At 37.8% G+C, this 11,935-nt stretch overlaps 1 protein-coding gene across 3 annotated transcripts; it reads right to left on the bottom strand.

Annotated features, from left to right (window-relative positions):
- Window positions 1-1,461: 1,461 nt before the first annotated feature.
- LOC117936701 (ras-related protein Rab-5C-like) lies at window positions 1,462-6,201 on the bottom strand. Of its 3 annotated transcripts, none has more exons than XM_034860020.1 (6): window positions 6,064-6,201; window positions 4,349-4,691; window positions 3,757-3,908; window positions 3,276-3,398; window positions 3,052-3,145; window positions 1,462-2,597 (listed from the first exon to the last, which is right to left on the bottom strand). In XM_034860020.1, the coding sequence occupies exons 2-6, from the start codon at window positions 4,515-4,517 to the stop codon at window positions 2,470-2,472; spliced, it is 666 nt and encodes a 221-aa protein (XP_034715911.1). In that variant the 5' UTR covers window positions 4,518-4,691; window positions 6,064-6,201; the 3' UTR covers window positions 1,462-2,469. The 3 variants fall into 3 exon arrangements, with proteins under 3 accessions (XP_034715911.1, XP_034715909.1, XP_034715912.1); XM_034860018.1 differs by having other exon boundaries at window positions 6,014-6,178; XM_034860021.1 differs by having other exon boundaries at window positions 6,018-6,173.
- Window positions 6,202-11,935: the final 5,734 nt, after the last annotated feature.

The raw sequence follows: 11,935 nt of genomic DNA, 5'->3' as shown, positions 1-11,935 counted from the left end.
GCATTAACCGAGAGAAAGCCTGCTTTAAAATGAGCTAAAGAATAATCAGTTGAGCGCAAATGAAGTCTTTGCAGCACAGCTTTTTTCTCTCCTCTTTGCCAGTAATTGCTTTTGGCATGGTCAATCTACATACTGTCCACTTTCACACATGCGGCTAGGCATACAAATGCAAACACTGACAGTGTGCTTAATTTCTTCAAGCTATTAAATTGTGGGTAAGAGTCCTTTCCTTCACTCAAATATAGTCATATTTTAACTAACAGCTCTACCAAATGTTTGACATTTTTGCTTGAAAAAATGACTGATGTCTAATCCAATATCAAAATAGTGTTAATGTTTGTTTTAATATTTACTGACTTTACTTTGGAAATTGTTGAACACGTGTAAATGAATGGCCACCCATGCAATTAGAAGGACCAATTTGTAACTAGAGAATATAGACTAAAGTGTGAGGCTGCCATCTAGCGGTTGGAAATGTTAACTTATGCCATTTCAAGTGTCCGTTTATTTCAGGCACTTAGAAAAGTACATTTTATTTTTAATCATTGTAATAATGTCTTTGCATTGCAAAACGAATGGCATAAATTAATAAATCTAATTTAGACATTTGTCAGTAACTAGATTAGGGATCTGTTCCCAGAATTTGCCTATTTAATATTGAGGATTTATTTTATTGGCCCAAAGATCTGACTAACAGAGGAGTATGAAATTACCAGTTTAATGAATAATATTTAAAACAACAGACAGAAATGTCTTTTGCTCAGATCAGTGCATTCAGTTCTGAATATATTTTGCCAAGGTACAAAGCTGATGTATTTTGTACGGAATATACTATGTTAAAGCCACTTTGTGTTCCAGAAAAGGTGAGAGGTAGGAAGACAAGATACAGGGACGCTGAAGACTAGCCTTGAGAAGGCAGAGAGGGACATATCTCAGCCATCAAACCACAACAACATATAGAATCAAGCATGTATTTAGACAAACAATATATCCTTTTAAAGTATCATGTTATCTCGCTACGAGTCAGAATCAGTCCTACAGAACCCAGTAAAGTGATGTCATATGTTGTGTAGACACACAGACTATATACTTGTTCTTCTTCTACGAAATGCTTCTGATGAGAAAACAACAAGTTGAAAAGAAAATAAGGGGCAGTTTTGTTTTCTTGTTACCAAATCACTTTTCATTGCTGAATGCACACTTGTAGTGTCACATGCTAAATGTGTTTTCTACCACAGCACACTGACATTTGCATACTATCAACATGTCATATGTAGAAACAGAGCCATATTGACCAAAATATAAAACAGTCCAGATTATAAAATGGTCCTCCCAACCACCTTTTTGCAACACCTGTTTAGATAGACTTTCTTTAAAAATGGTAAGGAAATCCATCTATAAAAATTGAAAGAGAATAAGCACAGTCAAAAAAGACAGATAAGTGGATAATCTCAGTTTTCACATGTATTATCTGGTAGAACTAACAGATATTGTCTTGTATTTGGGCCAATACGGTGTGATATGAATCTAGAAATCTTGTTTAGGGAGCCAGTTCTGCAGAGTGGTTTGAATCCAGCTCCAGTACAAACAGCCTTAAAAACTTCCTGTACATGCAAATAACCGTCCTCTAAAGCCAATCCAAACAACTCAAAGCTAAATGAATCGTCCATGTTATTTATTTATTTTTTAGATTTACAAGTTATTTTCACATTTCTTTAAAAAAAAGGCTAACAACAACTCTGGTGTTACAAGTATCAATACACAATGAATGCAAACAACTGCATATGTTGCACAGTTCAGAAACATCTTCAGATGTGTGTAGCCTATTAAATCACAACCTGCTTCAATGAGCAAAGTCTAGAGCTTTCCTTATAACTGTGTCATGTCTGGGTCGCTAACAAGAACACAATGCTGTGGTCTAAAATTGCAAAAAGACAATAAACCTTCAAGATGAATTGCTTTGTCGTTTGCAATTTCAGCATTAGTTTTTTGATATTTGTATCTCTCATAATGATGATCTATGTAGAGGGAAATGGCAAAAGTAGAAAAGTAAACTGCCAATATACATGTGTGTGTATGTACTTTATACATATACACGCAGTACATACCATAGACACACACACTCAAACAAATAGGGGAAAAGGCAAGCAACCTCAGCATCACCATTCAAAAAAAACAAAAACAAAAAAAACAGAATTCAATCAACTGAGACAGAGGCTGAAGATGAACAGGGAGGTAGATAGATACACGGGGGTAAAGACAGAGGAGAACTAGTGAGGGATCTTGGTAATTCCCTCTAGCTTATGATTCTTTAATCAAAGTGGAGCCAGATAATCTCATCTGTAATCTCAGTTTAAGTGCAAGGGTGGCGAGTGGCTCTGCCTTCTCCTGCCTCTCTGGGTTTTAGCTACGTGCTGTCCTTAAAACGATGTTCAGGGCTCGCTCACTAAGTTCATTGTTTTGTACTTGCTAATTGCCGCCGCCGCAGCACTGGCTGCTGCGGCTCTGAGGAGCGGCTTCTTGTAGATCCACTCCTGACTTGGTCCGCCCACCTTGTCCAGCTCCACCCTGGGGGTCGCTCTTCGGTAGCTTCTTTGCTGCAACAGATGTTAGTTTTTACTATTCTTTTTTTTTTTTTTAAGTTAGAGGTGCAACATACAGAAGGTTATACTAGTCTATTGTTTAAAACTTTTGTCAGTGTCTCATAAACACAATCAGGTCTTTGATATCTAATCCGAGTGGTTTTATTATTTCTTTTAATTTAGGATGAAGCAACGTGGATGGTCAGCTTTTGTCTGAGAAAGTTGTGTTTTTGTTGACATCCTTTAAACATGTTTAAAAATTAACTTTAAACAACACTGTTGTTAATTTGTGAACACAAGTGATTAGGTCAAGTGCACATATTTCTAAGACATTTGCTTTGCTTCATATTGTTTTGATTATTTATCAGCTGACAGCTAATCAGCTTGTAAAATGCAATTTAAGTCAAATCACCCAACCAGTACATTAAATTCAGGGCAGGAAAGCTTTGTCAGTTGTCATTGAACTTACCAATAGCCATGAAAATTTCATTGACATTCATGGCAGTTTTGGCTGAAGTCTCCATGAAGAGCAGACTGTTGTCATCAGCGTACGTTTGTGCCTCCTAAGAACATTATTTAGATATTGATATTAATATTTGTACAGCATTGGCAACTTCAATACAATTGTATGATTTTGTAAAGTCAGGATGAGGCTTTGAATATCCAAAATCCCTTTGCTGTACTTCTTCATACCTGAAGGTCTACAGCTCTTTTGTTTGCGATGTCTGCCTTGTTTCCAGCCAGAGCAATCACTATGTTGGGACTGGCTTGTCTCTGCAGCTCCTTCACCCAGTTCTTGGCTCGTGCAAAAGTATCCTAATTGAGCAACAAACCTTATTAATATGGCTCTCACCCAGTGTGTTTACATTGACAAGTATTTTTAACATTAATGGAACAATTGCAACTACAATATGCACCTGTGTAATGTCCAAACGCCCACACGTCTGCCTCCAAACAAACCCAATACCCCTCCATTAGATACTCTAAAATGGCCTCTAATTATCAGAATAGTTTTGCTTAAAACTTCAGACTTGAGCTGTCTTGTACCATTATTTTTGGTTGCAATAGAGTAAACAATGAATTTGACAAACAAAAATAGCTGCTGCTTAAACACAAGTTCATTCATCAAACTGCTACTGGCTGATGAGCTTGTTTCCCTGCAGGTGAAACCTACTGTGTTGGTAATGTCGTAGACCACGATGGCCGCCTGAGCGCCTCTGTAGTACATTGGAGCTAGGCTGTGGTAGCGCTCTTGACCCGCTGTGTCCCAGATCTCAAACTTCACAGTAGTGTCGTCCAAACAGACGGTCTGAGTGAGGAAGGCGGCTGAGGACAGCAGGACAATGAAGATAAGTGGAATGATATTGTTTTAGGACCATGTACCTTTCCATCCTCCTGGAAGAGCGGGTTCATGTATCCAGCAAGTTGAGGGTTTTTAAGGCTCTCGCACACTCGTACCCCAAAAGAATGTTGAATTTGACTTAGGTAACCTTTCAATGTTGAACATGTTCAACTGGAAAGGCAACAAAGCCATTAATATAGAAAATATTGGTTCCAAACATTTGTGCCTACAAAAGGGGGGGCCTCACAGAAAAAGTTCTGGAACCACTGTCTAAGTCTAACTATTTGTTGGCACAGGTATTGATACACTTCAAAAAATATTCATCACTTAAGTACACAAAACAACCCAATCTACCTATTGAGACTCCCAAATCCCCCTAAATAAAACCACTCCATTAAAAGTGTAGAAAACCAGTGTCTCTTACCACCAATGGTACTCTCCTGGAACTCATGAAACTGGCCTTTGACAAAGCGCAGCACTAAGCTTGACTTGCCCACCGCTGACTCCCCCAGCAGCACCAGTTTGAACTGGCAGATTTTGTTTGCTGCTGCGGCACCATTAGGCCTGGTTGATCCTCCACCGCGCCCAGCCATTGACAGAGACAGAGGCTGTTATGGATGAGATGGACTGAAACAAACAGGTGAAAGAGGTGCACAGACGAAAGCTGAGTCTGTAGACACAGGCACTGATGGTGAGAGAGGTCAGACGCCAAACTACCGGTGGGAAGAACCGGATCGGGTGGGCAGTGCTGGAGAGACCCGGTCAACCTTAAAAAAATAAAATACAAACATGGAAAATCAGTGGAACTACTTAAAATGCCTACACAAAACTACATGATCAGATTTTTTAAGTTGCAGATCAAAATACATTATCTATAAAATGTCTCGTAATCCTTGTATTTAACCTATTAGGGCTGCAATTAAGATATTCTTAAATTCTATTAATTTGCTAAGTACTTCTTCAAATAAGCGACTAATTGTTTTTTAACCACAGTTCTAATCTAAAAGATATTTAGTTTGTTTTTAAATAAGACAACAATAATCTCATTTGTAATTTTATTATAAATAACTAACAAAATCATTAATATTTAGAGCTGAAAAGATTAGTAGATTAACAATTTAGTCAATTGACAGAAAAATAATTAGTTCTTAATAATGTCAGTCATGTTTCAAGAAATGCAAAACATTACGTAGGTCCAGCATGTGAAATGTCAGGATTGGCTGCTTTCATTTATGAAACTAAAAATCAGTCGGCATGTATTCGGGGGTTTTGCACTGATGGTAAAAAAAGAAAGTGTTTTAAAAAGGTGTTAACATGGGTTCTGGAAAATCAGAAAGTGTAATGTTCACAATTTTCTGACGAGAACCAGACCAAAAAAAAAATCAAGAAAATAAGCCGTAGAACAACTGATGATGAAAAAAGTTGTTAGCTTTTTAAAAAGGTAAAATACATTTTAAAATGTCAATTTTCATGAAAGTGTAGTTGACAATAAACATCTAACTTTATTAGTCTGCTAGTAATAAGGATCTAAAACATTGGATGACAAGACCGACTGTGAACAAAGTGACAATAGGATAAACAGTTTCTGAAGGGTCAGAAACTAAAAAAGAGTTAAAAAATGATTATATATCGACATATCATACCTGTCTATATTGTTTCTGTTTGTAGTATGTATATTGTTAGTGTTGTTGCTTGTTTTGTATGAGTAAGCACATTGTGAGCACTACTATCCAAAGTAAAATTCCTCTAATGTGTCCTCAGACCTTGCAAATAAAGCTGATTCTGATATAACTAAGACAGCTTGTATTATTTTACCATCTTTTAATAGTCAATATCACATTAAACCATAGCAAGAGAATATATCATAGATATGTACTTCAATTCAAAACACAACAATAACAACCTGCAAACAAACAGATTGCATCACAAAACTTGCTGACCTTAACTTTGACCGAATAACCAGATAAAAACAAAACTGTAAGTTAGCTGCGAGGCTAAAGCTCAAAACGATGAGACCAGTTAGCTATGCTAACCTCACCTAACAAGAAAAATCCCAAAAAGGAAACATATAACACGTTCCCGTTCTCACCAACAACGAAAAACAATATTCACTCCAGCCTGTGAATATTGAGTAATTACCTTGTTGCTCCTTGTAAACAAGGTTTTCTCCTAAAATAGTTTCAGGTTCAGTAAAATATAGCTACGCTTCCGCCTTGTGGAACCAAAATACTTCCTGGTTTCATCTGTCATGTGATGCAACGTGACAACCAATGAAATTGCCGGACATTGTTGCCGTCAGAAGCAGATCCAGCAGAAGCAAATTCACTGTTAGCCGATATGTTGGAACATTCTTACATTTTACAAATAATGGTTTATAACATTTGGGCCTGTAATGCGTTATTCAGAATGATTAATTTGGGGTGTAATGCATATTTTGTCACAATGACATTTAAAACCCAGGAAAAAAAATAAATTAATTGAATGATTTTGAGGGAGAAATAATATTTCCTGTTTAATGTGCTTACATCAAATGTTGGTGTTTCATGCACAATAATTAGGCCTGGTTAAAGTGGAATAACTGCTGAATTATACACATAAATGCGGACATTTAAAGGAGGATTACACATTTCAAGCTGTTAAAAAGAGTGAATGACAGTCTGCATATCACTCACTCACACACACACACACACACACACATACACACACACACACGCACGCACGCACGCACGCACACACACACACACATTCTTTTCTTCTTTTTTTTCTTATGTAGTTTTCATACTGTAACAAAGCAACATTTTATAAAAACATTGTGATAGAGAAAGAGATCTATATGCGTCTCAAATTGATTTGTTTATTTGTAGAAAAAAAGGGAAATACAAGGCCCTCTTCTTCCAAATTATTTTAAAAAGCCTTTATTTAAGGTGCACAATGAGTTCCTGCATGGTTTCAGCGTGATTTCATTTTTGCCTGGATCCGCTAGCTGCCTGCTTCCTGAAAACACTGTAAAAAAGCTCAGTCTCGGGAGACAATACAGAGGTCAGGAACGTCAAACAAACACTACAGACACAGGCTAGGCACCAAAATACAACAAAACACACCAGCCAATCACCAACAAGATAGTTGGGGGATGGGGGTTAGTGAGAGTTAGTCACAACAGTTACAGGAACATGGGGGGATGGGCGAGCTTGTTCTGTTTTGTTTGATATTTGACCATGCGGGAACTCATAGTGCACCTTTCAGAAGGCTGTCATTGCCACTACGTGTGTTTTTTTTCTGTCTATGTCTTTTGCATTTTCTATTATGAAACAGCCAGTAAAATAAAGGCTTTTAAAATTATCATGAAGAAGAGTGTCTTGGATTTCCCCTCTTTTCTATACTCAATTGTATTCCCGACCCCAAAGACCACCTTCAAACATCTGACTGATCTTGCTGAGCAACCTAGAATTTTTGGTTGTTGTTGAGAAAACACAGAATTCTATCAGCAGTTCTGAGATTTTTTATCAGCAATAATCTAAAATAAGATGAAATATGTGCCTCACAATCTTTTCAAGAGCAGGTGGAGGTATTCCTGTCGAAATTTCCCCTCTGAAACGGTCTAAACTGTAAAAATGAGCCTTTAATGTGAAGTTGTGACTGCGGCAACTGGAACCATGTTGCTGTTGCTACTTGACTTTTACAAACTAAAAAAGTACCTCCAGTCTGGTTTTATTAAGTATTCAATGTAACAAAGTAAAACACCAACAATAATTTGTTTTGAATAACTGTGTAAAAAGTGGAATAGGACAAAAGTTGCAATTGATTGATCTTTATTCTGACTATGCAAAAGTACACAACACATGCAAGTTTATTCAGATTATTTGATCATTGGAAGATGTGTTGCGTAAGAGTCATTAATCACTGACACAGGTCAGTCTTGCAGAATGTGCAAGATGCTGCACCAAGAAGATTCAGTTTCCTGCAGGAATTTTCAGTGTAGCAACCCCAGAAGTTGCCGTTGCTCATAGCTGTGAAAACAAAGAAAACTTATTAGACAACTTCTACAAGTTTTCAAAGAAAGTAATCACTCTGAACTGGTATGTATTTCTGGCCCTATTGTTTTTAGCAGAACAGTGCACTGAAAGAACGGCCTTTACTTACGGTATTGAGCAAATCTGACACTGGCGCAGACGTTGTTGGTTCCAGTGCAGACCTCAGTGCGGCCTGCACATTTCTTTGAGCCTCCACACCAACATGTCAAGGCTTCACCTGGAAAAAGACAGAAAAAAATCATATCGGGCCATTGTATGCAAACAATAACAGGAATTTATAGAAGGTATTATTAATGAGCTGCAGATTCCTTGTGGCTGGTTTTGAGGTTTGTGTTTCCCGTACATGAACTCACCCTGGCTGACAACCAGCAACAGCAGAAGAGCAAGAATCACAGTCTTCATATTTTCACTTGTCTGTACACCAATGTCTGTTTGAAAAAAGCAAAGGTGGAAAAGTGTCAGAAATAAATGTTACATTCAGCTAGGAGCACTTTAATCATGCACATATGAAAACACTTAACCCTATATCAATGTTCTTTTTAGTTACTTTTTAAATAACATGATTGATTCCACACAATGCTCTTTGACAAGTACAAATCTCTACTTTCATTAATTTTGGGGTGTCTGATTTAATTTTATAGAATTTGGAGAAAAAAATTGAAATGGTCTTGAAATAGTCTTGAGTAAATGTCGACATGTTCCAGTCTGGGATTATCCATCAACACACATTCCTTTAATTTCAGTCTAAATGATTCCTAATTTCTGCTTTTCTAACTCAAACATTAAGTATAATTTGCTAAAAATCAGGTTTCTTGACCATAAATTCCAAGATAACTGTAAAAGTAAAGTTAACAAGTTAGTGTTACGTAGTGTTAAACGTCAAAAAGGGACACACATTGAAAAAAGTGTTGAAAAAAGGGGCAAAAACGTAAGAAAATTAAAAAGATTGATTAAAAAGCGTCATCAAAGTGTTGGTTTTCAATTTTAATGGAAAGACAACACAGTAGCTAGAGATATCTTACCTGGTAAATTGTCCCTGTGGAGTGTTGATACCTCAGATGGTTTCTGCCAGGCTGCAAGCTTCCTTTATACTGTCGTGCAAGGACGGGCTGTCTTTTTTATTTAGACGTGTTGCGCAATAAATGGAAATCCAGTGTGTCACTAACTCTGAAAATGTCCGCTGGGTTTAAATCACAAACAGCGGCACATTTCAAGCAAGGCCATATCCACAATGACTCATATTTGTAAAAGAACACAACTGACGCAATGTTAATATTAGCTTTAAATGGTCTGAGTAAGGTGTGAACGTGCTTTCCTGCATGACGGCACCTGTGGAGCACAAGTTGCACTTACACCTAGACAAAATTTCCCAATAAGTCACATTTGGCACACTTTTTATTGGAGTGCAGTGTACAATGTTGACATAGTTGTGTTATTTTGCAATAAAAACAACAACAGATCACACAAAAATGAATAAAGATCTTTAACTGTAATAAAAGTTAAGCTTGAAGGTTTTATTTTTCTTGTTGAAAAATAGATTTTTAGTCCAAATCTAAATACTGGAATTTTTCCATGAGGTGCAGTGTTGGGCAAGTTACTTTTAAAATGTAACTGGTTACAGTTACTGGTTACTTCTTCAAAAAATTAACTAAATTAGATACTCAGTTATAAATGAGAAAAGCAACTAGTTACTTCAGAAAGTAACTAATATGTTACTATGAAGTACATTTTTGAATGCTCAAATATGATGCCACCTCCACCCTTCTTTAATTGGAACTTAAAAAACATGTGCATGTTCAATTATTTATGATAAATGTGAATATTAAGATGAAATGGCCACTTACACTATACATTGACATAAACAATGTACACACATCTAAACTATTTTAATGTTGCTGTGGAACAAAGTGAGACCAGCCTCCAATCAAATGCCATGTATGTAGATATCAATTCAATTCAATTTTATTTATAGTATCAAATCATAACAAGAGTTATCTCGAGACACTTCACAGATAGAGTGGGTCTAGACCACACTCCAGAATTTACAAGGACCCAACAGTTCTAGGAGTTTCCTCCAGAGCAAGCAACAGTGCGACAGTGGCGAGGAAAAACTTCCTTTTAGGCAGAAACCTCGGACAGACCCAGACTCTTGGTAGGCGGTGTGTGACGGGCCGGTTGGGGTTGGAATAAAAAGGCAATAACAGTTCCAAAAAAGTAGTAGTTTGTAGTAGTTCTTTGTAGTAGTTTGTGGCATAGCAGGGCACTGTGCGGCATTGCAAGGCACAGCAGGACGCGGCGGGGCACAGCAGAGCTTAGCAGGATGAACGTGGCATCGCGGAACGTGCAGCGGGACCATGTCTAGTGGATTGATACAAGTAACAACATAGATGTTTTGGAAGTTTTGATATTCATTGGCCCTCAACAGGCCACAACTGGGCAAAATGAAATACTGCTTGTTAAGCACTTTATAGTGATAGAGCGAGAAGCGAGGGCGAAGTGAGAAAGTGACAGTGGTTAGCTTCGGAGCAAGTAGCCACTCTAGAGGCATGGTGCCTGTTTTCTGACCATGGTGGGAAATCTTTAGCAGGAAAAGTTACCCCCCCACCCCCCTCCTTGATTTCATGACGCCATACCTGTCTCTCCTTGACTGACTCACTTCTGTTGTTCCTTGGGTTGTGACCATGACTATATGTGCTTATGGACACCGGCCCATCTCTACCTCTGATTGGCTTACCATGACATTTTATTCAACCTCAGCAAATCGTCAGCATTTCTGTGCTTGTCTCGTGCACGGCCCACTAACCAAGAAAGAAACAAAATCTTTGCCTCTCGGCTCAGAGATCAAGTTGTTCTGATGAAAAAAAACAATTTAAATTAAAGCAATGCACCGCCTCTTTCGGCAGTAACGGTAACGGCGTTATGATGATGGGAAGAGTAATCAATCAGATTACTCATTACGGAAAAAAGTAACTCCGTTATTACCATCACTGATGAGGTGTGACTAAACTAAAATCCAAGAAGCTGTTTTGTAATAAAGAGGCGTGAGAAGATCAGATACCACATTGTTATAATTAAATGTCAGAGCACTTTTATAATCCAAATATCAAAAGATGATATTACACAAGATGTCTCCCCTGGACAAATGTCCTACAGGAGCATTGATACCCTGTCTTCTTTTTTTATCCAGTCTTGTAATTGTGTGAAAGTTGTTATCTTGTTTTTCTTTGTTAGCTTTTCTTTGTTGACTGAATCTTATGCTATTGGACAGCCTGATTATTTCTCTTTTGAATGGTGCCACATTTGTAAGGCAAGGCAGCTTTATTTGTGTAGCAAATTTCAGCAACAGGGCAATTATAAGTACTGCATGTAAAACATTCAAGTTGTCCCCCCTCTCCTTGATTTCATAACGCCATACCTGTCTCTAGTTGACTGACTCGCTTGTGTTGTTCGTTGGGTTGTGACCACAACTATGGGTGCTCATGAACACCCGCCCAACTCTACCTCTGATTGGCTTACCATGAAAAGGGGTTCCGTCCTAACAACCACAAGGTAGTGCAATGTGATAGAGAAAGAAGAACTATAGCCTTCACAATTTTTTCAAGAGCAGGTGGAGGTATTCTTGTGGGAATCTCCTCAGTAAAACTGTCTAAATAAGGTAAAAATGCCCCATAAAATAATGACAAAGGTGTCATGTGTCCCGTCATAACAGCTGCAATAGAGCTAACAGGAGAGTCAGGGAGATGTCATCACGTACAGTCACACAGCCACACAAGTTGCAATTGATCTTTATTATGACTATGCAAAAGTACACAACACATGCGCATTTATTGACCTCATTCAGTCACTGGAAGATGTGTTGCGTAAGAGTCATTAATCACTAACACAGGTCAGTCTTGCAGAACGTGCAAGATGCTACACCAGGATAATTCAGTTTCCTGCAGGCACTTTCAGTGTAGCAACCCCAGAAGTTGTTTTGGTTC

The sequence above is a fragment of the Etheostoma cragini genome, chromosome 21 (genome assembly GCF_013103735.1).
Source record: "Etheostoma cragini isolate CJK2018 chromosome 21, CSU_Ecrag_1.0, whole genome shotgun sequence".
Lineage (NCBI taxonomy): Eukaryota > Metazoa > Chordata > Actinopteri > Perciformes > Percidae > Etheostoma > Etheostoma cragini.
This window is presented reverse-complemented; position numbering and strand designations above follow the sequence as displayed.